The sequence below is a fragment of the Engystomops pustulosus genome, chromosome 7 (genome assembly GCF_040894005.1).
Source record: "Engystomops pustulosus chromosome 7, aEngPut4.maternal, whole genome shotgun sequence".
In the NCBI taxonomy this organism is placed as follows: domain Eukaryota; kingdom Metazoa; phylum Chordata; class Amphibia; order Anura; family Leptodactylidae; genus Engystomops; species Engystomops pustulosus.
This window is the reverse complement of record NC_092417.1, coordinates 49,411,992-49,439,081: the sequence shown is the minus strand read 5'-3', so window position 1 is coordinate 49,439,081 and position 27,090 is coordinate 49,411,992. Positions and strand designations below refer to the sequence as shown.

The window sequence follows — 27,090 nt, the reverse complement described above, 5'->3', positions numbered from 1 at the left end:
GTTGGGGTTAAAATGATAAAATATACAGTTCCGATTTACATACAAATTCAACTTAAGAACAAAACTACAGAACCGATCTTGTATGTAACCCGGGGACTTCCTGTATTACTGTGAAATACAAACATTGGATCTTATTATATAAAGGGAATACAGTAAAAAAAGATTGGAAAAATATAACATTAATCAAACTGCAGTCCTCCTTTTAGAGATATGATTTTAGAGAATGAGAGGACTGCTCTGTGTGCTTTATAGGGTAGCCACACAATGTTTAGCCTGCATTACTCTATATAGCTATATGCATTTTAATTGGACTTACATTATACATGTATTGAAAATTGGCTTTAAAAGCTCGAGAAGCTTAGGAATTCGGTTTCTTTCATAGTACATATATATGCACTATATACAACCTTACTGGATTTCCCCTGCAGTACATATATCATCTGACTTAGTAGCTGCAACTATTTGGCTGTCATCATTTAACTTGTTAGCAGCCACTCTCCTTGCCCTGATAAGAGGGTCAGGGAAACAGAGCAGCCCAACCTGTCAAGTGATACTATCACCGTCTCATAGCAGAGGAGGATAGAAAGGGTGTTCCAGGATTATGCGAGATCATCGCAAAGGGGAGGGAGTGGTTTAATGGGAGAGGATTTATTGGTTACATTGGGAGATTGCTGCAAGAGCAGAGCATGCCAATAACGCTACAGGATATAGTGGCTGCTACAGGAGTGTGGAAGGAAAGTAACAGGCTATATACTAGGAGCCAAGGAGAGACATGAAAGAAGAGAAGAAATGTCACCACAGATGAAGTAAAGTGCAAGGCAAGCAAAGCAGGAGGATGAACTACTTGAATGGATACTGAGGAATCTATCATAAACCCAGGGAGTGAAGGCTTTGGAAAATAGGTTTGCACTGACACTAAGGGGTGAGTATTATACCTAATACATTGGAATTTAAGGCACCTCTTAGCTTTGCACCAGTCTTAGTAATGGCCATCACTCCTTTGGATTGAATGCAAATAAATGACACATTAGTTCACTTTAAACATTTAAGGACATTACTTAAATGATGTTTTATACATTGTCTCCTTCCAATATACATGAATACAGACATTAGCCAACACTTAAAGTTCACAGTCTTATTTTATAATGAAAGCACCATGCTCCTTTTAGCCCTAGTTTTACATATGTCTTTATAATGCCATATTAATAAAGATTATTATTATTATTAATGCTGATCCCTCTGTCTTTATAGATTGCAAGAATACGATCCAAGTTGATATATGTGAACAGTATTTGTGAGACGAGGTGGGATCATCCTCCTGACATACACTTGTGTGGAGCAGCTTGGTCCTGATGTGCCTGGGCTTCTACTGGGAAGCTGTTCGAGGTCCTGAACTACCTGCACTTATTTGGGACTCTAGCTGCTGTTTGGAACTGCCTGAACTTGTTTTTGGAGTCTATCCTCGCTGTCTCAGTTCCTGATTGTCCTGCACTTCTAATTTCCTATCATTGTCCAAGTTGTTGATCTTCCTGCACTTGTATTGGGACAGTATATGATGTGCTGATCTTCATGCACTTGTTTTGGGACAGTATCTGATGTACTGATCTTCCTGCGCTTGTATTTAGGACGCTGTCGGAGGTGCTGATCTTCCTATACTTGTTATATTGGAACGCTGGCCAAGGTGCTGCGCGCTTGCACCAGGACGTAGTCGCGGTGCGAAAGTAGTCGGCGTTGTCGGAATTGCATTAGGAGGTAGTCGGCGGCGCTGAATTGCCTGCCCTCGCATCGGGACGCTGTCCATGGTGCTGGACGCTATCCAGATAACGCAGGCGCACTGTCTCCAGAGCCTGCAGGTCCAGAGCCCTGTGTGCAGCCCTGCCACAGTCTCAGCACCAGCAGCCCGAGGAGCGTTACCATGAACTGCTACACCCATCCCAAACCTACTCACCCGGACTCGGTCACCTCCAGCACCAGAAGCAGCACCGTGTCCCAGCCCAGGAGCTTCCCAAGCGCAGAATGCCGGGGGGAAAACGCGGCTTGGTGGCACCTCAGAACACGTTTTTGGAGAACATTGTCAGGCGTTCAAGTGGTGAGTGCCCCTCTTCTCCATCACTGGCTGCTGTGAACTACAACTCCCAGCATGTGGTCAGGCCATGCTGGGAGTTAAAGTTGCACTATGGTTGGATGCCACCTGTGTGTGTGTGTGTGTGAACACTTTTCTAAGGCTGTTCCTGTACCTGGCACGCAACTAACTTTAATAAGTGGCAAGTTTAAAGTAATACTAACCCTAATATCTGACCTTTCTTCATTTGCTGTGCATTCTGTTTCTTTCTTCATTGTGTTTAGGAGATAAGTAATTATTCACAGGAAGTCATAGAAAACATCTGGCCCCATGATTACTACTTTCTTCTACATCCCAGAAGCCCCTATGGCTACATGTGTTTCTTATAGTAAGAGTTTACTGTTATCATGTGGAGGTCGGCAAGGTCCTTTAATCAGTGATATTACATGTCAGGCGCTGAAGTTTGGCCTGACATTGCAGAGGAGGCTATCTAAGGGTTAGAGGGCTAGAGCTGAGCCTGACTATCACCCTGCCTAGGATTATTATCTCAGCTGGAGGATTGGATTTGGGTCATTGTGTTACTTGTTCAGCGGTAAAAGAGTAATTGGGGTCAATAGATAAAAATGGCTTTTGTTTATATAATATTTATGATTATAATGAATTGTAACTTTGGTGGTGATTATAATCTTTATTGTATATACTAATATATGTAATAATATTATATAGACTTACTATATATATATATATATATATATATATATATATATATATAAAATATATATTAATACAATGTATACAATATACATTCAACTAAGGAATCAAGAAATCTGAGACATATCTACATATCTAGAAGTCTAGAAGTGTTGCAGTGCTCAGGTATATCTGGGCAACTAAAGAAATATTCACATGATAGTATCTATTCAAATATCTATAGATCTATCTAACTATCTATCTATCTCGAACTGTGCTGCTCTGGATTTTCTCTATCTATCTATCTATCTATCTATCTATCTATCTGTCTATCTATCTATCTATCTATCTATCTATCTATCTCATATCTATATTCTATCTATCTATGTATCTATCTATGTATCTATGTATCTATCTATCTATGTATCTATCTATCTATCTATCTATCTATCTGTCTGTCTATCTATCTATCTATCTATCTATCTATCTATCTATCTATCTCATATCTATATTCTATCTATCTATGTATCTATCTATGTATCTATCTATGTATCTATGTATCTATCTGTCTGTCTGTCTGTCTGTCTATCTATCTATCTATCTATCTATCTATCTATTTATATCATCTATCTATCTATTTATCTATCTGGCATATTTATTTACTTTATTATCTATGTATCCATCTATAATCTAATTCTTTTTATATAATCATCTAACTGTCGTCTATCTATCATGTAATCTATATATGCACTTTCTATCTTTCTCTTTATTTATCTAGTCATCTATATTTTAACCATCTATTTGTCTATTCATTCTTCTATCTTTTTATCTGTCTGTGAATTGACAGCTTGAAAAAGGATCCTGAATAGGGTCTCTAAAGTTGCACTTGGGCTAATAAAGCTCCCATCCGTCTGTTCACATTCAATTTGAAGTGCAGTCTCTTTTCTTTTTTAATTATCTATCTATCTATCTATCTATCTATCTATCTATCTATCTATCTGTCTATCCATCCATTGATGGATAGTATGAAATATTTAATACTTGTATTCATCAAAATCAATAATCTTTTACAAAGTGTATATGGTACAGTTCCTATTGTTTCTTTAGAGTAACACTATACACTAATATTGGTCAAAATTCCTGGCCTCCTTTACTACTAGTAATGAAATGACTCTACAGCTTTTTATAGAAGCTTTTGATGCTAATATAAATGGTGTATTGCAAAGGACAAGAATAAATGTGCATTATATAACTCTGATGGGGGTTCAATATCTTATAAAACAATGGTAAGGAGAATACACTGAAGAGAAGCCACTAAAATATATATAAATAAATAGAAAACATTTTCTATCATGTCACCATTTAAAGTGTTTATCTGAATCAGTTGTTCCAGGGTGAGTTTGTCATTTATCAGGAAACATCTTGATATCAGTTTTTAAGGGATTTTGGGTAACATTTAGAAATGGCTTTATTACAAATGCAGCTACCAAATTCTACATCTCTATCTTGTTTTAATGTTTTATCTATAGATGTATACAGTTATTTCATATTCCCTTTGGTGATATGAAAGGGAATACCAGAAGGCTCAGGCTCTCCTCCAGTGACATAGTTTACCTTACTTTTCTCACTTACCACCAGAGGTCATCCTATGTGTTTCTATAAACCGAAGGCTCTTAAGTCAAACCCTCCTAAAATGTTCAGCTCACCTTACCATGATATAAGACAGAAGTATAAAGGTTACACACAGTGAGCACAGTTTACATGAACAGCAGAAGTCCTTTCCAAGTGCAAAGTCCCTCTCTCTCTCTCTCTCTCTCTCTATATATATATATATATATATATATATATATATATATACACACACATATAAATATATTTTTTAACTTATATATACATATATGTAGAAAGACAGATTGAGATTTCATAAGCTAATACAAATTATAAAGCCTCATTCACCCACGGCAAATATTGCGTTTGCAGCGCTAGCTCCGTGACTCAATATCCTTACTTGTTAGTAGTCTCTGACTCTTTAGTTACGCCCTTGCATTATTGATTTGCCCTCCTTTTAGGCTGCAATTAGTCTTTCTTGTTGACAAATAGTATGTCACAACATGATCTACATGTGACGTCATGTCACAGGACTGGGACAGCCAATCATAGTTAATGGCAGATATGGTTGGTCCATGCTGACATCATCCCATGTAAAGATTTACATAAAGTTTAGTTGGAAGTATTACATGATATTATAAATATGAGTAGTTTTGTCTACACCATACTAAAACTGATAATTAATTTAAGTGCCTGGTACATGTGATAAGTCTATGATGGCAAGAGGTCCAACCACTGGAAACACTATCTATAAGTGAATTGCAGTACCCAACCCCCATGCTTCGTAGAATTCTGGGTTTAGAAATGTATAACTTTTTGGACTTATTTGTCCACACATTTCCTTTTAGTGGTAGTTGTTTCAAATCTTTTTGTAACCAGGGACAAAAATTTGGTGCCTGAACAGCCCTGACCGCTCCTACCAGAAAAAAATCTGTGTGTCATGCCACTTAACCCATAACTAACCCCAACCCCTTGTGTGCCCACTTGACAAAATACTACAACATACAGACCCCCACACTAGAAAATGACTTCTGATAGTATACTGTCCCCTTTCCTGTAGCCCCCTTCTGATAATGCTCCCTTACCTGCAACACCCCTTACAATGTTCCCTATTCCTGTAGCCCTCTTCTTATAATGCTCCATTTCCCTCAGCTGCTCACTTTTAATGCCCTCTTTCATGTAACACCCCTTATAATGCCCCCTTTCCTGCAACACCCCTTATAATGCCTCCTTTTCCTGCAACACCCCTTATAATGGCCCCTTTTCCTGCAACACCCCTTATAATGGCCCCTTTTCCTGTAATGCCCCTTATAATGCCCCCTTTCCCTCAGTATCCCATTTTAATGCCACCTTTATGAGACACCACCCACCCTACTTGACTGTTTGCTCTTCTCTGCCATGTGAGAGAGCAGCAGAATGGCAGGTGCAATGTAATGACATCACTGCGCTTGATGGCTTCATAGATACACATAGCCACAGCAGATAAGAGAAGAAGGTGGCTGCAGTGAAAATGGTAAAGGTAAGTATCTGATTTTTTACAGAGGTATAACAGTAGTCCTCAACTTTTTGGTTGTAGACCATGCCCAGGTGTTCCACAGCTCAGCAGTTAGGAAAGCCTTTATTAAAGGGGACATGTCACCAGATTTTAACACATTAAACTACCATGATTCTGTAGTTTACAGAACCACAAGCCTGCAAGATGAGATTCTTGTCTTTAGTATGACACCAAAAGCATGATGCCTCTCTGCTCATTTTCATGGGAATTTGGAGACAAAATAAAAGAGTGAGATTTCAGATAAAGGTGGGGATTCTAAAAAATACTTTTAATACCCAACAAGGGGGGTCTAGTAGTTTAATGGGTAAAAAACAGGTGATAGGTTTCCTTTAAGGCTGCATTCACACTACCTCAAGGGGGACGTATATAAGGCCGACGTATATATGGCCGATATACGTCCCCCATAGACGGCAATGGCATACGGCGCCGTGCTCCATGTATCCCTATGGAGAGGGACGGGGGTGAGTGGCGCTCCCCCTCCTCCTCTCCCCGTGCGCTGCCGTGTGCCCGCCGTGCTACGGTACAGTGGGCACCGGTCGTGTGAATCCAGCCTAAGGCCTCAGTATGGAACCATGTAATCTCTAGAATCCACAGATCTTATATTGAAACATCATACAGATAGGTCATACTCTATATGAAGAAAATTCCTTTAATGGCACAGAATTTAAATAAGATGCATATTAATTTTATATGTGCATGGCAGTTCTATAATATCTACTCCCATTCTCCTGGGGAATCTATGGAGTTTCTCGCACTACTGATTTTTTTTCCAAACAGTTGATGTATCTAATTGTTTGTATATTTGTATCATATTAACCTACTGCATAGTTATAATATCAGTGTGATAAAGTACAAGCAAGAAATTATAGACCACAATGAACATCAGAATGTACTGGTTTTGTAGAACATGGTCTCCAAGGACGATATGTAGAGAGGTTTGCATTTCTGGCAACCATGTGGCAGTTTAATAATAAAATATTTAGAAATTCCTGTTTACTTATTATACTGCCTCATTGAGAAGTCATTATTCCCATTTTATTATATTTCCATGTATAGAAAGAATAGGATTTATGTTCAGCTATATGTAAAGAGATAGGCCACTTATTATTTTTAGAAGAGTTTTCCTTAAAGGGAACATGTTACTAGCTTTTACGCCACTAACCTAAAAGCTGCCTCAGTTATGAGCTGCCTAAGTTTCCAAGGTTATCTGGGAAAGGAATATGCAAATATGTTTTCCATGATGGGATAAGGAAAACTTTGCCTTCATGCTACCTTGTGAGGGAGTCCCCTTTACACCAAGCATGATATATAGGAAGACTGGTGACATTATATTGGATAATAGACAAACCAATATGACTATTCCAAAAGGAACAGACTCCCAACTGTGATCCTTAGTGGAGCATGTGTGACCTTAAAGCCTCTACACCTGCATAAGTGGTCTTTAACATTAACATCTTCTTAAGCAGTCTAGTTTCTTCCCTGACAGCTGATGTTTAAAATTTACTTTTTACATTTCACTCTCTTACCACCCTATTAAATCTCACCTGTTTACCTATAAAAAAAAAAAGTTAGAGGGCTCAAGACAGCATAGTTTGAAGTGGACAATGAAGCGATGCCCTCTCCCTTTCTAGATTCTCAGGGCGAATAATCTCAGGCGGGTTAAAAAAGCGATTCTTGTTGGCTTATTTGCATATTACTTTGGATTTGTTTTCTTGGTAAGTGAGTGAATGAGGTAAGTGTGTTTCAGGATATAAGAGGGAATTCTAGAAAGGATATTTCATCCCTACCTGGACTGTTGAAATGTATATTATGTATCATACGACATTGACTGGGCATAATCCATGTTATGTAATTCCATGTTATATAGTACTCTACTCATTTACTGAAAAATGCTCATATGACCATACAAAACTAAAAGCTGTATTTTAGAGAGGCCGCCTTCTCAAAGAAGATACTATATGGCAAAAATACAAATCTGTGACAAGTGATTTTATTGGAGAGGCTTCACGGCACAGTTCTCAGAGTACACGGTATATGCATTAAAGTGACCCTAAATCCTATTGCAGATCCTTAATAGAGCGTTTAGTAATGTATAGATCCATATTCTCATATGGTTGTAGTGTAGGAAATCTGTTCCATTGATAAGAATCTTGAATTCAACATTCCGACCAAACTTATGCTTAGTATAAATCATATAAATCTTATATAAATCATATGAAATCATATATTAATCATATAAAATCATATACAATCCCATAATTCGTAATTAATAGATTGCTAACCGCATGTTAGGGCTACAGATTGTGTGGCATTTCCAGTAACTGAGATCCCGGATGGTTATTAGGTAGAAAGGCTCCAAAGACTATCGCAGCCCGTTTGTTCCAGAAGTTGTGGTGATCTTAGACTGTGATATGTGGCAAAATCAATTTGGATGGATTTTCACTTTAAGTAATAGGAGTAGGATAAACAAAAAGTCCAGTAATTGGCAAGAATTTTCTCTGCAAGTAAAATGTGTAGTTGTACAGGAACCCTATTTTTTACCATATAGCGAGCCCTTCTTTTCATCACACAACATACGGTATTCCAGTCCAGCACCATTGACTTGAGCCTGAAGAAAATGAAACATTAAAATCAACTCACTTATAGGAGTTTTTCAGGAAAACCTACAATTTGGATAATTTTCCTGTGAATTTTCTTTAAATTCTTACATTATAAATCTAATGAAAGCCAATAATTAGGAATTAATAGATTGCATGTTAGGGCTACGGATTGTAGTTCTTTTATTAGAGCTTAGCAACAACCTGGGGACATCTAGTAACCATGGTATCATCACTGACCATTCTCATACTGATGGTTATTTTTAACCTTAACAGCGGGGGGTCATTTATCAGATAAAATGGAACAGAAAAGTTACGTATCATAGATTACAAGAGTTTTGGAACAGCATGAAAAGAATATTTTTACATCTTCTGGACAAGAAAATGCATTGTTTGTGGTGGATTTTGTTTGGACTAGTGATATTTTGTGGTACACAGCAATTGGTGTTTTTGTACAGTACATGATATGGTATTGTAAATGTGTAATACAGAATTGTGATAAGTTTAGTGCAAGGTGACCCAAAATTTAATACAATTCACTTTAGTCAATTGTCAAATCATTGATTATGTCCAACTTTCTCAAACGTTTCTGTACAATGTAGACCAGGAATATAAATCATACAAATCATTTATAAGTGTTATAATAGTGTATGTGTAATGTGAAAGATTAAAGTTTATTTTATTTTGCTTTTTCTTGAAATTTGTAAATTAAAAAACAATGCAAAAGAAGGAGCATAAGGATCCTGGTGCAAGACCAAGTGTGAGACATAAAGTTGTAGGGTAGATGTAATAAGCCATAGAAGAAATGGTGCAGACAAGCCACCGAATAAAATAAAGAAACTAAACTGACAGAAAGGAGGGATAGAGATGGAGGAATAGGAGATAAGGTGGGATACTCCAGTGCCGAACAGCCTGCTGATGGTACCTAGAGGGAGAGGGGAGAGGTTGTACCGCTGGAGGAGTGGATACAATCTTATACAGACCATAGAAACCAAATAAAATGTTTTAAACATGAACTTAAAAATGCTAGCAATGTATAGAGCAGGAGGAACAGAGCAGACTGTACAGAAACTCTTACCAACATGCAACATGTTGTAGTGCAGGAGTAGCTGAGCAGATTGGACATGAAGTCCTGCCAGCAGACAGTATTTTATAGAGCAGATGTAGCTCAGCAGATTGTATATGGTGTCCTTTCTGCAGACAATATTTTGTAGAACAGGTGTAGCTCAGCAGATTGTACATACTGTCCTATTTGTAGGCAGCATGTTATAGAGCAAGAGAAGCTGAGCAGATTGCGCGTAGTGTCCGATGTGCAGACAGTATGTTATAGAGCATGAGTAGCTCATCCGAATGTACGTAGTGTCCTATTTGCAGACAGCATGTTTTAGAGCAAGAGGCACTGCACAGACTGTTGTGTACTTTTGACGGAAAAGATTCAATGTAACTTAATAATAATGAATTAATTCAATGATATCTCTGCTCTTTCTGTAGACACCTAATGGGATGTCCCTTACAATGAATGACAGTCTTCCCTCTTTGACTGTTCTTACTGATATAGCTGTCAAGCACTGACAGGATCGCCTCCATGACTATCGCAGTATTCAAACATATCTTTAAAGGACAAATTTACTTGCTTTATAGAAATGATCTACAAAGTAAATAAGGGATACACTTATTAGACCAATAATATACTGCTGTTCTTAAACAATGTTAACAATATTTTTTTGTATGAAATATATTTTTTATAGGTAATTTTAGGTAAACACTGAAAACTCAGCTGTGTTCTGACTACCCCACCCCAGTAATTATTTTCTATGGATTTTAATTGTGATTCTACACTAAGTTGATGACCAAGAGTAGCGCTGTTATTGCAGTAGTGCACTTATGTTTAATTCATCTTCGATAGTATTAAAATATTTTATTTCAGTTTTATACACATCCTAAGGCTACATTCACATGATGTATGCCCACCGTACAGTAGTACGGCGGGCATACATCGGCGCCGGGGAGAGGAACAGGGGATGAGCGCCGGTCACCCCCGCCCCTCTCCATAGGAATACACAGCGCACAGCGCCGTATTCCGGAGAAAGATAGGACATGTCCTATCTTTCTACGGGCTATGGAACGGTACGGTGCCGCATGAGTGCTGCACCGTACCGCTCCTGTGCGGCCCCGCGAGGCCATAGAAGTGTATGGGGGACGTATATACGGTGTATATACGTTGGCCGTATATACGTCTCCCATACATTTGTGTGAATGTAGCCTAAATCAAAAAAGTTTATAATTTTTACTGACTGCTTCAAGCAGGTTCTCCAGCTCCAGTTACATAATATGAGTAGTTCTTCTTGTCATTCTAAAGTGGAGATTTTTGTATTAGCAGATAATTGTTGAATATTAGTAAAGTCGGATTGACCTTGTTTAGGGATTTAGGCCACTGGGTCTAAAATCTGTGGTGATCTGTATTGAATTGTATTTTATGTTTCCCCGGTATAAAGCGGAAAACAAAAGTTGTAATTTGCAGTAAAATATCACAATATTTTTTTGGGGGGGGGAGGGAATCTCAGACCAATGTTAATACTTTTACACTCAGAAAAGGATATGCAAAAATGTAAAGATCAAATATCCACAAAGTGCTAAGAAGCAAATAATGTGTAGAAGAATATATCATGCATTTATTTTGTTTAGTTCAAGATGTATGTTTAAACATTTAACTTTGTGTGGTCCTATAATCAGGTTCTTCCTTATAATCAGTATGCACTTGTCTACATGTAATGTGAAGGAAAAACATAATACCCAGAATGTACCCAAGTACTTAGGTAGTTGCAGAATTTTCTCCTGAGGGATTCAGAGAGATGCAAGTGGACAATGTAAGCAGTTAAATATGAAAACTTCTATCTCACCCCAAGTGCTTTATTTACTTACGTGAATACTTCTCTTAAATGTCCTGCATGACTGTATTAATAATATTAATAATAATAATAATAGCTTCAGGGAAATCTACCATCAAAATCCAGCATGATAAACCAGGGGCACTTGCTCATAGATCCAAGCGCCATGACCGTGGGAATCTTATTATATTTGTTATCCATGGCCTCCTTTCTTTTAAAATCAACTTTTACAATTATGCTAATGAGTCCCTCTGTGATCTGGCTTTGCAGGCCGTTACACTGTCTCACCCTCCCCCTTGCTTCACCATCACTTGTGCAGTGAGTTTTTATGTCTGGATTGGTAAAGCTTTGTGGGTCCTAACACTATAGTTGAGTATAAAATAATACATTAAATTTGATTAACAGAAAACATATTTTAGACTTGTATTTAAATTCTAAGTCTTGACTATTTTCCCCAAAGCTGCTTGTTTTCTGCTGCTGTAATTCAGACCTATATGCGTGTTACATGTGTATCTGTTCAACCCCCCTCCCCCCCCCCCAAATAATTATAGTAACTTGTTTTCCCTGTATATTTCCTTAATGAAGGCAGGTAGGATATTGGCTTAATTACCATTGTAACTCTGCTGGGGCCATAGTGTCCTAGTTCTAATATAACCCAATGTAATGAGTAGAACGCTATAAACACTGTGCAATATTTAGAAAGGAAGGAAGCCAATAAAATGTTGGAGCACACTTACATTATACAATCTCTTGCAGATTTGGCAGGAAGGTTTTTTTGTACAGTAGGTATGATAATATAGTGTAAATTTATGACTCTGCATTAAAGTGATTTGCATCGTGTATGGCCGGAGTCTTGCACCAGTTATTGGTTCTTTTAATATAGAGAATTCAAATGATATTTAAAGAGATATTGCCACCTTATATCTAATATATAGCGCTAAGTTTATGTGTATGTATATATGTATATGTATGTGTGTAATTTTCGACCCGCACTTTCCAAAATACACTTATTACCCACCATATACAGGAGCTATTTCTGCTTCTGTGGCAGTTAGAAGCTGAGCCGTGATTGGTTGCTGTTCTGCCACAGGTCATTAAAAGGAGCTCTGAGCTTTGATTGGTTACTACAGGCAATGAGCATAAGACAGCTTATGTGTGAGGTAAGACGGATAGGGATACAGAGATGGGGGAGATCTATCAAAAATGTTTGAGGTAACACTGTTCCAGTTGCCCATGGAACCCAATCAAAGATCAGCTGTAATTTTATAAACAGCTGTGCAAAAATGAAACTTGAGCTCTGATTGGTTGTCATGGCCAAGTAAAGCAGTTTTGCTCTCAGACACTTCTGAAAAATCTCCCCAGACAAAGTGACAGTCAGTGAAAGAGACGGTCCGAGACAGTCACTCCAACAGACAATCAGAGACAGTCACTGAAAAAGACAGTCAGAGACCGAGAATGTCAGAGACATAAACGGTCAGAGACAGTCACTGAAAGAGTTGGTCAGATACAGTCACTGAAAGAGACGGTCTGAGACTGTCACTGAAAGAGATGGTCAAAGACAGTCAGAGAGACACAGAGATAGTCAGAGAGAGAGGCAGTAAGTGAGAGAGAGATAAATACATATAAAATATCTTTTGTTAGCCCATTCTATTTTGTTATAGCTAAGAGCAGCTATTTCTTATCCCGTGCAATGCATGGATCTACACCTGGTATTTATATACAAACAGAAAAGCAGATGTGTATCAAAATAGGCAATAGATTTTATCGTATAACATAAATTCAGACTACAAAAATATGACACCACTAGTGCAGATTTAAAAACAGTTTAAAGGTAAATGAACTACCATGATAGGACAATATGGAGTGGTTGCATACAATATGCAAACTATCTCTATAACTGTCAACCTCTCATTGAAAAAAAGCCCAATAACAAATGCCCAATACCATACTGTAAATACTATGCAAACACATATATGGGAAAAAGACCCTAGCAAATTGTACATGTATATATGAATACAACTTGGATATCTAAGTAGGCAAAGACAACCATATAAATATAGCTGTCAATATAAATATAGCTATAAGTACAAAAGCTGCTGAATGTGCAGTAAACATATAAAAAGCACAATATACATATACCTACAAATGCTTCCAAGTTAAAAAATAGGGACTGAAAGATAAACGAGAGGCTGGCTGGCAAAGTCCCCACGCGTTTCGCCACAAAGAAGTGGCTTCCTCAGGAGTAACTAGTGTATGAAATGGACACCTTCAATTCCTATTATCTGGAAATGTCAATGGTAAGCACAAGATGGAGACCACACGCCAGCTCGTGTCCAGGTGTGACTGCACATGAGTAGAGATGAGCGAGTATACTCGTCCGAGCTTGATGCTCGTTCGAGTATTAAGGTACTCGAAACGGCTCGTTGCTCGGACGAGTATTTCCCCTGCTCGAGATCGAGCATTTAATTAAAAAAACACAGTGAAGAACAATGAAGAATAGAATAAAAACAGTGAACACAGTGAACACAGGATCATTTAAGTGAAAAACACAGTAAAGAACACAGTGAAGAATAGATTACAGATGTTCGGCACATCTGCTTACTTGTCGGAAGATACGCGTGGAACGGTGCGCACAAAATAGTATGTGAAGAACAATATATATATGTGAAGAACACATTGAAGAACACGGTGAGCAGGACAGACACACCGGGGAGCAGCACAGAGACACCGGGGAGCGGCACAGAGACACCGGGGAGCGGCACGGAGACATCGGGCAGTGGCACGGAGACATCGGGCAGCGGCACGGAGTGGCACGGAGACATAGGGGCACGGAGACATAGGGGCACGGAGACATAGGGGCACGGAGACATAGGGGCACGGAGACATCGGGGCACGGAGACATCGGGGCACGGAGACATCGGGGCACGGAGACATCGGGGCACCATGAGCAGGTACATATATACGTGATGACAATATATATATATATCGCAGTGCAGTATGGACCGGACCATCCGGTGATAACCTATAGGGGGAACGCACCATGGCAACACCGTGACGGTGACATCGGGGCACGGAGACATAGGGGCACGGAGACATCGGGGCACGGAGACATCGGGGCACGGAGACATCGGGGCACGGAGACATCGGGGCACGGTGACATCGGGGCACGGAGACATCGGGGAACGGAGACATCGGGGAACGGAGACATCGGGGCATGGAGACATAGGGACACGGAGACATAGGGGCACGGAGACATCGGGGCACGGAGACATCGGGGAGACTTCAGTGGAAGAAGAGCAGCGGATCCCGGGACAGCGTATCTCCCGACAAGTAAGCAGATGTGCCGAACATCTGCAATCTATTCTTCACTGTGTTTTTCACTTAAATGATCCTGTGTTCACTGTTTTTATTCTATTCTTCACTGTTCTTCACATCTGCTAACTTGTCGGGAGATAATATACGCGCGGAACAGTGAAGAATAGATTGCAGATGTTTGCATACATCTGCTAACTTATCAGAAGACATTCTTTTTCAATTAATTAACACATTTTATTCCCGAACCATGGTCCCTTTGAAAAATGCTCGAGTCTCCCATTGACTTCAATGGGGCTCGTTATTCGAGACGAGCACTCGAGCATCTGGAAAAGTTCGTCTCGAATAACGAGCACTCGAGCATTTTAGTGCTCGCTCATCTCTACACATGAGCAAACCCACAGCATTTGCAGTGCCATGCAGGGCAACAGTCATGGAAACCTAACAAGCCGGATTTATATATAAAGTGAATACTGCTGGTGTGAATTATAAGAATAGACTATACCTTGCCCAAAGTGTACATCTAAAGTGTAAGTGCGATATTTTTAGAAACAATACATCTTTCTACAGGATCGATCTATCTATCTATCTGTCTATCTATCTATTACTTTATATATTTATGATTTACCAACAGAACAAGTTATTAATGTCTGATAGCTGTGAGACCACTAGTGTGGGCCAACACCTATCTCCAAACTCCGGTCCTGGCTGTTGGCTATATGCTTGGTTGAGTTCACAATTTCTTTAAAATGACAGGGAATCCCTAAACTTACACCAGGGATCTGCATTTATCAGACATTAATGGCATATTCATTAGAACTACCATAAATGTCTCAAGGGGGAATGTCCATGCAAAGGCTTAATCCTGTTGTCTAACCCCGACTCTAATCCTTACAATAGGTCATCATGGGCAAGACACTTGGTTTGGATGTATTTCAGCCCTAAGTAATTTATGAAATACCTTAACTTCAAGATCAATATGGTTTATCTTGATATATAATTGGCATGTCCTGTATATGTAATAATGCACTAGGTAGAGGACATTATTCCCATATTTATGGCTGAATAAGCCCGGCCTTTTAGGATAATGTTTTTTTTCAAAGGGAATCTCAGTGCCGATCTTTGTAATTTTATATTTATTAATAAAGCATTGTGATTTTTTTAAATAAAAATTTTTCTCAGTTTAAATTTGTGGTAGTATTTGTAGTTTGTAGATCGGTGTGTGGTTACAGACTACAAAATGCTGTGTGGTCTAATCTCCTTAACCTTCCCCTTTCCCTCTACATAATATATGATTTCATAGGTAGCAAATTATATCTGGGGCAATGATTTGGTGTACTTGTAGCTTATCCTTATAGTTTACCTGACCTCATAGCCTATAGTCATAGCTTATTTGAAATCATTGTCTATTTACATAGCTTACTTGACCTTGTAGCCTATCCTTGTAGCTTACTTAACCTTGCAGCCTATACTTGTAGCTTACTTAACCTTGTAGCCTATCCTTGTAGCTCAGTTGACCTGGCAGCCTATCCTTGTAACTTACTTGACCTTGTAGCCTTTTCTCATAGCTTACTTGACCTCATACCTATCCTCATAGCTTACTTGACCTTGTAGCCTATCCTTGTAGTTTCTTGACCATGTAGCCTATCCTTGTAGCTCACTTGTCCTCATAACTTATCATCAAACCTTGGGTAATGTGTTTCCCTTCAATACTGTACCAACTTTTTCTACCACCAAGAAATCCTCAGTTCAATTCCCTAATGAAGTACTACAATACACCTAGTAGCTGCAGTTGTAGACACATATTTAGTAATAGATGGATGGATGGGGGAGTATCTTAGTTCATATTATTTTTCTTTTTATATAATTAAGCATTTTGATAGGTCTTTTTATACCTTGTGTATGTCCACATCTTTTTCCTTGTGATACATGTTTAGGTTTCCCTGTCCTGGCAGGTGCGACTTTCAGGGTTCTTTTGAGACATTTTGTTGCAAGCCATGTGAGGGGGAGGGGGAGTTATGTACAGGACCAGACAACTACTGTAAATTTTGGACATGGCATTAGGCATTTGAGGCCACGGCCAATAATTTTAAGCACTCTAACCATACCCGAGGGAGATGGCGACATATGAGGTTGCAGTCACACATGGCACAACCTCATTGCAGAAATACATGTATTTTACATGTTACCATGTATTTTGCTGTTTTAAAAGCATTTTTCATTAGAAGCAGCTGCTTTTGCTTCCCGAATGAGGAAAAACGCTTTCTAACCAGCCAAATGCATGGACTTCTGAAATGAGCATAAAAACGCGACACAAACTACAATTACAGCTCTGTTGGCTCTAAGTCGAGTAGTAGGATTGCAATAAAAGGAGGAGAAATGGCAATGATGTGACATTACAAGTGATGGTCATTGTGACTTGGGATGCAGCTCTATATGTTCTAAATGTTCCTGAAACTAGAAGACTGAGATTTGAAGACAAAGGGGGTCATTTACTAAGGGCCCGATTCACGTTTTCCCGACGTGTTACCCGAATATTTCCGATTTGCGCGGATTTCCCCTGAATTGCCCTGGGATTTTGGCGCACACGATCAGATTGTGGCGCATCGTCGCTGGCATGCACGCAACAGAAATCGGGGTGCGTGGCCGAACGAAAACACAACGGATTCGGAAAAGCCGCATTTTAAAAAAATCTGCCGCGGAGCTTGCACTTACCTTCACGCAGCAGCGCCACCTGGTGGACAGCAGAGGAACTACCTTAATGAATCCCGGCCGGACCCGAATCCAGCGCAGAGAATGCGCCGCTGGATTGCGAATGGACCGGGTAAGTAAATCTGTCCCAATGACTCCACAATGTTGCTGCATATTAGCCTCTGGAGCCGCTGTGATCTTTTTTAATTTTCACTGATGTTATGCCTTCTTAGTAGTTCAGCATACAGTAGCTGAAATATTGCAGTTATCATTTTGCTATGTGTTCTAAGGCAGTGATGGCGAACCTTTTGGAGACCGGGTGCCCAAACTACAACCAAAATCCACTTATTTACCGTGAAGTGCCAGCATGGCATTTGAAGCAGTAACTTATTGCTACCTGTTCTTCCACATCTTTCAATCATATCGGCCCCCTGAGACCACCAATACAGTTGAAAGAAGGAGAGCAAATTCAGACTCTCATTGTAGCTTCTCTGCAGGGTCTCTGTAGAGGAAGATAGTTGGGTCCAGCAGGAGGACCTCCAAAGGTATTGCAGTTCTGTCAGCACCATCTCACTTTTCCTGCAGTTCCAAACAGACAATGAATTGTCGCTTTAAAATAGTGCTGAGAGCAGCATCTCTTCCTGGGACTGCAGAAAGTTTTTTGGTTGATTTGGCCCTATTTGGTGAACTCTGTCCTGGGCAATGGTCTGAGTGCCCACAGAAATCGCTCTGAGTGCCACCTCTGGCACCCGTGCCATAGGTTCGCCACCACTGTTCTAAGGGATCCATGAATTGCACTCAACATGACACGTATTGTCTGTACTGTAGTTCAAAGAAGCTGAAAAAGCCGGATAATGTCCTGAAAAGTTGACTTTCTTATTGTTACATAGAACCTGACAATGCAGTTATTCTGTCATGGACAAAGGACATTACATTATCCAGATATAAGACTAATGGAGAACAAAAGGCTGACTGGCCCCAATGACAGCTGCTAATTGCAGCTAAGTTATAGGCAGTATCACTTATTACCAGAGCGTGAAACCTTTTTATGTTCTCCGGTCATAGGTCTTTAGGATTTTGTCCTACGATGGAAGAACCTAGAGGTGGTGTATGTGAAACATACCAAGGTTTTGCTGTTGAGTGAAGAGTAAAATATTGGAAGTAATATGAGCAGTTTGCAGTTTTCGGGGCTGGTGACTCCTCGATTGTTTCACGTGACTCATTGACTGATTTTTCCAAACTTGACTATATATCATAGTATAACGTAAGCGATCATAGGGTGAAAATTATGAAAGCCAACTAACATGCTAATTTCTGGTGTCTTCTTATATTAAAGAGGGCATCCCTTCTGGCATCACACTGTGGATCCAACTACTTTTCCATACCCCACATAGCAAGCTTCAACTAGGACATATAAAATTTAAAGAAAATTAGCATTTTAGTGTCAGAGTTGTCTCACATATAATTTTCCAGAGCTTGGTCTTTAAGTTTGGTCTCCTGATGTGCATGGCTGCCGCTGCTCTCCTTGTTCCTCTACATACTTGAGCAAGGACAGCGTGACAGGTCTCCTTTTCCTGCTGTTCACTCTGTCTTTCTTCAGAAGACATTGTTTTTTGCACTGATGAAATGATGCTTTCAGGAAAACGGTGGAAAAATTGGAGAAAGCGTGCAGAGGACAACAGGGGAGCTACCAGACACGTTGAATACCAGGACACAGGTAGGAAACGTGTGCTGGCCTTTATATCAGATGTACCTCTCACACTGGACTAACCTCTCCAAAATGGTTATGGTAAAATAATGCACTAAGACAATGTACTGTAAATAGAGTCTTACTAAATGAGTAGATGTATTATCCTAACCTATGCTGTCATATGTATTCATCATATAGTTGGTGTGCAGTGCATAAGACTACATGAATGGTGTTTCCTCCAATGGTTTTCAAACTTCTCATTGCTGATGATGGCATGCTTCCTAGTTATTATTTTCTGTAATTTTTTTCCCCTCTTTTTATTCATAGCAGTCTTAGCTTTGCTGGCCAGCAATGGGGCACCTAGATGCTTCCATGCCAGTACCCATTACATATATCCATGAACTCATTTCTAGCCATAACCTCAAAACAGAGATACAGTGGAATAAACCAGAAGAACCTAGTAGGAATTTTGATAATCCTTATATAATAAGGGAAACAGTGTAGACTTTAGTTTTAATAATACCTGCATTATGTTTAAATATCGGGTACAGCATGTACATTTTTTTTGCATTTACTCCGCTCTCCCAGGAGCTTAATAGACCATTGTCCAAGGAAAAAAGAGCCTTTGAAGGGTTTTGCCCACCAAACAAGTTAGGTCCTAAAAGTTATTGATATAGATGAAAACACACTTAAAAATACACACCATATGTGTGATACGCTAATCCACTGCTATATTCAGTGTTAACTCATTTTAGCTGCCTAAAGGAATGACTAATGTAAACATGGACATCATTTCAAAAGTGCAGATAAATTTGCCATCACAGTGAAATACATTCCCAATAATAACTAAATGATGAAAGATATAAACCAATATCACCACAGTCCACGTAGCTGGAAGAGTTCTGTATATCAAATGAAATGCTTAATATATACCAATCAGATGTCATCCCAGCATCGGGTCCAGCCCAGAGCCCAGAATCCGCCCCAAACCACAGGCCAGCCCGGTGCATGTGCAGTGAACATCACTACACCATTACTTTTTTCTATACATAATTCTTCTTCAGAACTGTGCTGGCTTGTTTAGATGTTCTTTGCAAAGTCCAATCTAGCTTTTTTATACTTGAGGCTTATGAGTAGCATATACAGGGCAGTGAGCCCTCAGTATTTTCATGGCTTCTATTCTTTATGGTAGATTTGGATGTTTATACATTGTCTCCTGGAGAGTTGTGTTCACTAGATTGGCTTTTATGAAGGGGTTTATTTTCATCATGGAAATTTTTCAGCGTTTATCCACCACTTTTGCCTTCCATGGTAGTTCAGGTCTTTTTGCATTGATGAGTTCAGTGCTTTCTTTTTCAGGATTTACCAAACTGTAGAGTTTGCCACTTCTAATATTGAAGCAATTTGTTGGATGTATTTTTTTTCTATTTTCACATCTTAAGATTGACTTGTCTCACCTGCATGTAGACCTGTTTTGACCGCAGCTTTTCCTCACAGTATAATCTTCCAAATGCAAACACCACACCTCAAATCCACTCCAGGCCTTTTATCTGCTTAATTGAAAATGACATAATGAAGGAATAGCCCACACCTGCCCATGAAGCAGCCTTGGAGTCAATTGTCCAATTACTTTTGGTCTCTTTAAAAACATATTGCACATGTTAATGAGATTTAAACTCCAAAACCCTTTATACAATTTTAATATGGATACCCTCAAATACAAGCTGGAAGTCTGGACTTTATGCCTATGTCCATTATAACAAAATATGTGCTAAAACACACCAGCTTGGCTTATACACTAGTGCAGTGATGGCGAACCTTTTAGAGACCGAGTGCCCAAACTACAACCAAAACCCACTCAATTATCGCAAAGTGCCAACACAGAAATTTATACTCCCTGCTCGGTCACAACTTTCATTGATACCAGCCCCCTGAGGACACCAATAAAGCAGAAAATAGTCCCAGGTAGAGCTGTCACTTTAAAATATCTCTGTGCACAGCAAGTCCTGGGCTGTCTGGGACTTCAGGAAGATACCTGGAGTCATCTCTGGTGATGGCCTGGGTGCCCACAGAGAGGACTCAGAGTGCCACCTCTGGCACCCGTGCCATAGGTTCGCCACCACTGCACTAGTGTATAAAAAAATAAACTTCCACACTCACCTTCTGGTGCTACCGAATGCTTGCCGCGGCTTCTCTTCCATTCAGCTCTTCATCTGTAACAAAGAGGCTGAGACGCATCCATGCACTCTGCCGGTGCACACTATGATGCCGTGGTGTCGCTGCTGCTGATGTCATAGAGTCGGTGGGCAAATTGCATGGACGAGTCACTGTCCGCTTTGTTACAGATGAAGAGCTAAAGGAAGAGGAGCCGTGGGGAGCATAGGACAGCGCCGGGAGGGGAGTACAGTAGTTTATTTTTTAAACTTTTGTCAATAGGGGGCATTTCATTTCATAAGTGGAGGACTGGCTGCAGGGCATTTTATAAGTGGGGGGGGGGGGGAGCTCGCTGCAGGGCATTTCAGAGGTGGGGAGGCTGGAAGCAGGGCATTTAATTACTAGGGGCTGCGCTGTAGGGCATTTCATTACTGGGGGAGGCCTCTTGGCATCTCAATACTCATCAGGGAGGCTGTGACCAATGCGTTTGCCACCCTAGGCTTATATAAGTTTTCCCAGTAATTTGTCGCAAAATTAGGGGCCTCGACTTATACTTGAGTATATACGATAACTATAACTTGAATATGTTTCAGTAAACTGGTAATAAAAAAAATTGCATCAGTGTCCAAATATTTCTGGACCGACCTGCACCTTAAGCTTTCTTCCAAGCATAATCAACGTGTCTTTGGTAGACCCTGTACATGCAAGGAGTTGTCTACGAATTATTGAAAATATGTTTAAATGTCGTGATCTTAAGAAAATTAATTATAGGGTGTATATATTTTATTCTTTAGATACTTAGTTAATATTTTTTTTACTAAATAATGTGAAACCATGTTACAAATATCCATTGATCCCTTTACAAACATTTCCTGAAGCAGTGATGAGGCAAAAATAACTTTGCAGTTGTAAAACATTCGATTGCATAATTTAGTATTAGCCACTAGGAAAAACACATTCATTATAAAATAATTAGACACCTAAAATTAGATTTGGGCTTGAAAACGTAATATTTCTTACAGCAGGCTGCAAAGGGGAAGTTAGGATAATTTATCTGCCGTAAATGAGTTGGTCCTGACTTACTATTGATAGTCTACCCACAGGATAAGTTGTCAGTACCTGGAAAAGATAGCCTCCAGGCCTTGGCAGAACTTCTGTCGCAACCAGAACAAGGTACCAGGCCATGCCATGAAGCTCTCCAGGAGGTCCAATAGGGCTTCCACCACCTCCCATTCCTGCCACAAACCCCAAACCTCTCTCAAGTTTTGCTCCGAGACAAAAACACTATTTTAAGTTGACCTCTAATGTTTATTTCGAAGTTTGACAACTACATGACCTAAATACATGTAACATACTATTAACTCTGGTGGCAAAACAGCTGACACTTCACTTTACAATGTGTGCAAGTTGAGAAGAGCACTAGTCAGGAGCACTTAAGACCTGTTACATGAGTAGCTGCCTTTTAAAGTCTTTATTGCTCAGCTAACACCTTAAGTAAAAAAAACAAACAAACAAATAATAGCTCCCTCATTAATATTGTATAACAGTGTGGGCCAAGATGTGAGAACATCCAGAACTTGTATATGGAGAATAGTGCATTCCATTAGGCCTCTTTAGAACAAGGTTTTGATAAGCCTATTGTTCTCATGGCTTGACATTTATAATGCCTATGTTATTACCCATCTAATTTACATTGAACTGTCCTCCTTAGCATTCTGTATGTACTTAGAGATGTTGACTTCAAGTAGCAAGCCTTCTTTTTATGTTCTATTCTTTGCATGACGCTGCTCTGGCGATTACAACACCAAATCAACAATCTTATTCTTTCAGGGTTTTGAAACTTTGGAATTTCCTGGTGAGACCACAGTCATCTACTGTGTGTGAAGGGGTTTGATACATGAGAATTCTAAAATATAAAACTTGACAGTAATTGATTTCTGTTATGGCTTTAATGAGGATGTTGACATCTACTGAGACAATTTATTGTCATTTTGCATCATAAATGTGCACCTGCTTGTCACCGGTCTGGTTTAGCTACATTGTTACACAACAAGATGGTTATAAAGAGAGTTGCTTTTGCTGGGAATATGACAAAAATACACAGGTGTGAGATGCAAAACACAATTTTCAGTCTTTTTACACCAAACCCAAATTTTTCAATTTAATAGGTTCATAGTTCAGAAGCCTGGAAGAGCTAAATTGAGAATTAAATTATACCTTTGGGTTCAAGGTAAACATACACTGGTTACAGGCTTCAGGATCTAGTATACCGGCCAGGTCCCGTATTATGGGCTGTAGGACATGGCATAGACAGGGGAGGTGAAACAGAACTAAGGAGCATTATCCCAGCAAAGATAATAAATTAATAAAGGCACAGAGGGGGGCTATTATCATTCAAGGGAACCGGTCATCAGAAATAGGCCTAATAAACCACTACCATTATGTGGTTAAGCAGCTGAACAGCTTATAGATCATGTTTGTTTCATGGTCCGGTGCGGTGACATGATCCAGAAAATCAACTTTGAAGTGAGATGTTAATTGGTTGTATAAAGTCAGGGAGGAGGAGAGTTTAACACTGAAGTCAAGCTCTCCTTGCCTCTAAACACCTCAACCTATGTGATTGACATCATGTCATGTGATGCCATAATTTGAATAAGCTGAACCATGGTTCTAGCTGCTAGATTTATAAAGGCATATAAAGTGACAGTCCCCTTCAGACTCTCTCCTCATCTCAGGCAAAAAATTAGAGCTTTCAGGCAATTTTTGTCACTTTTGAACTATTTTTTTTATAAGCAAAGATGCAATATTTCAAATATGAGAATTCTAGAAAGGGCCATACCATGCCATGCCCTACCTTAGGCTAGTTTAGTGACATATAAGCTGGTAACAGGCTCCCTTTATGTAAAATTGCAGTACATTCATTATCTATAGGGATAATAGAAACATCTGAATACAGTAATGGTAACTTATTCGAGTGGTTGGGTGAGTCTCAGGGGTGGAGCCTGCAGCGACCATCACTTATACTGTAAATGATACTGAGGACCTGGACCTGTGGTTTGTTTGAACTAAATTAGGATCCTTTTGAAGGCGCAAAAGTTTCTCCCTTCTTTGTTATAAATGTAATTTCCTAAGTTTGAATGTTATTGTTGCTATTGATTTTTACAAGTTAAGCTTTTATGAAAATGGACTAAACGGGGAATGCCATGATCGTGACTATTGGGATTTTTAATGAACAGACTGTTTTTCTTTACTCACCTTTCATAAATGTCAGCTTGTCTGCTAGATTCCCATGTAACCATAATGTAAGTAGGGGGTGATGTCACGGGGAGACTCATGAATATGCATTTGCATTCCGATAATGGGTAAGGACAATGATACATATCATAGAGCTTTGCTGATACTAATAGGAGTTGCAAATCAATCTTTCTAATTGCACTGCAATGCACTTTCTGCTGATTTTAAATCTGTGTTGGGAACGGAGCCTACCTTCTATTTCTTGGCAGGATATTTCATTTTCAGACTGAGTCTGTGCTGCAGTTGGGGAGAAGTATTAAACTTCAAAAGGAAATAAATAATTAATTTCAGGGTTTTTATAGTTCATTTAATGGTGTGTGTTGCTGTGGGAACCTCCAATACAGATTTTGGCTTTTAGGGATTACTAACAAATCATGCCCTATGCAGAAATATTCTCAAATGACTCTCATTTTAACATGCCAGCAAAGACATACTTTATATCTGGCGTATTTAAATAAAATAAAATGCTTTTTTTCCCATTGAAACTAATGCCAGTGTTAATTGGGTCATAACTACCACTATAATAGCCATAGCTGCTACTATGGGGCCCAAGGAGCCAGGGGGCCTAGCAGTTCAGACCAAATGGCATACATAAGTAATGAGTAAAGGTGCAGCATTGCTATATGCAGAGATTGAACAACTTCTTCCCACAATAAACAACAGCTACCAGCAGTTTTTAGTGCATAAAGAAACAGCATTTTTTCTGCTAAAAAACTTATTTAAAAAAATATGTAAATGAGCGGGAGGAGCTAAGGCTGACGTTACCTGAACACCTCTCAGCTTCGCTGGATTTTAATGTATGCCACTTAGTTACAATGTTACTTCTACATTGCTATGACAAATCTTTCTACAGGATTGAAGACAACCTTTCTCTCCTCTCTTCTCCTGTTGTTACACAGCTGTGAGTGTTAACCCTTCCTGTTCTCTCCCTGGCTGTAGTATGCTTTGAGCACTATATTCAAACATCAACATTAAAGTGTGGGGGGTTAATCCTCCCATCTCAGACCTGTTTAAGCACACACATTATGCCTGATACCGTATATAATTAAAATCCAAATGTAGATGTATAAAAAGGCTGCAATTTCAGAGCAATTTATGGCCAGTCCTGACCAGGCATAGGTAAAAGTTTAGTAAAAGGATTGCAGAAGAATTTTTCGACTTTAGGCAGAAGAATTTTTCGTCTTTAATGCGACTTTAATGCGAAAAAAGGCTCAAGAAGCAACATGCCTGATGTATCAGCCTCTTATATTAAATGGATTTTCCCACAAAATGAAAAGAGCCAATGTAATTGGAGAAAGAGACAGGTTGCTCTGAGAAGACATATTCCTAAATTTCTTATATTCACTTGTACGTTTGATTTATGCAAAGTTTGTTGAAAAGTTACTGATCGTTTAACATCTAATCAAGAAGGACAGTTTAAAGTGTCTTTGCCTTTTTAACAACATCTTTGTTAGAAGATTCAAGCAACATAAATAAGTAAGAACATAACTCCTAAATTCTTGACCCATTTGTGGCCTTTTGCTGATGCTATATCTCCTTTCTTCTAGGCACTGTTTATATGCCATATTATCTTGTTTACTGCATTTTATTAGGCTGACAATATTGCATCATGTCTCAGATCAATAATACTAATACAAAAACAGTTCTGTGCCTACAGTGGCTCATTAGGCTTTTACCACAGTGCAGATTGCTACTAAAGTTGAATCACAAGGGAATCTAACTATAAGTTAACCACTAAAAAAACTTTAATATAGTTTAACGCTTGCTACCAAAGGCAATGGATGGATTTAGAAATCAGGGTCAGGAAAGGAAAAAGTGAATCTTTCTTATGTTGTATTTGGAGTGTTATAGTTTTTATTAGTTTTATGATTGCATTGATCATTGTATCTGTATCCTTTAAATAACACTTTTTACCAGTGTCCCTACAATTTTAAGGGACAGCAGACTGTAATTTCTGTTTGTACGCTGCATCTGAAAGCAAGTGAAAACAGTAAGAAGGGATAAGCAGACCTGAGTTTGTCTGAATCCGAACTTGAAATTGTGGTCCAATTCTGCCAGCCAAATCTAAAGAAGAATGCAGAAATTGTAGCTAGGGGTAGGTAAATAATAAGGGGTAGAGTTAGAATACTATATATATGTTCTATATTTCAGTACAGTATATTTAACTTGCATTTGCATTTGGATTATTTTAATATTCTTGTGAGCTGTCTTAATGTTAAAGGGATCCAAAGAACTTCCATTAAAAGATCATAGTACAGGTGAAAAAGTTCCCACGCATTTTGAGCAGTGTGCTCTTAGTTATGGCATCAAGGGGATAGTGAGCTTTAATACTACTTTCTATATGCACTCACTTTATTAGGTACACCTGTCCAACTGCTCGTTAACACTTAATTTCTAATCAGCCAATCACATGGCAGCAACTCAGTGCATTTAGGCATGTAGACATGGTCAAGACAATCTTCTGCAGTTCAAACCGAGCATCAGTATGGGGAAGAAAGGTGATTTGAGTGCCTTTGAACGTGGCATGGTTGTTGGTGCCAGAAGGGCTG

The 27,090-nt window shown here is 39.2% G+C and overlaps 1 protein-coding gene across 4 annotated transcripts in view; it reads left to right on the top strand.

The window, feature by feature from the left end:
- The first annotated feature begins 545 nt into the window (after positions 1-545).
- The window catches only part of KCNH5 (potassium voltage-gated channel subfamily H member 5), a 259,762-nt gene continuing 233,217 nt past the window's right edge, over positions 546-27,090 (top strand). For all 4 annotated transcript variants that reach the window (XM_072115836.1, XM_072115835.1, XM_072115834.1 and 1 more), the window contains exons 1-2: positions 546-922; positions 1,252-2,089. In XM_072115836.1, coding sequence (XP_071971937.1) covers positions 2,017-2,089 — 73 coding nt within the window. In that variant the 5' untranslated portion in view covers positions 546-922; positions 1,252-2,016. The remainder of the gene's footprint in view (positions 923-1,251; positions 2,090-27,090) is intronic.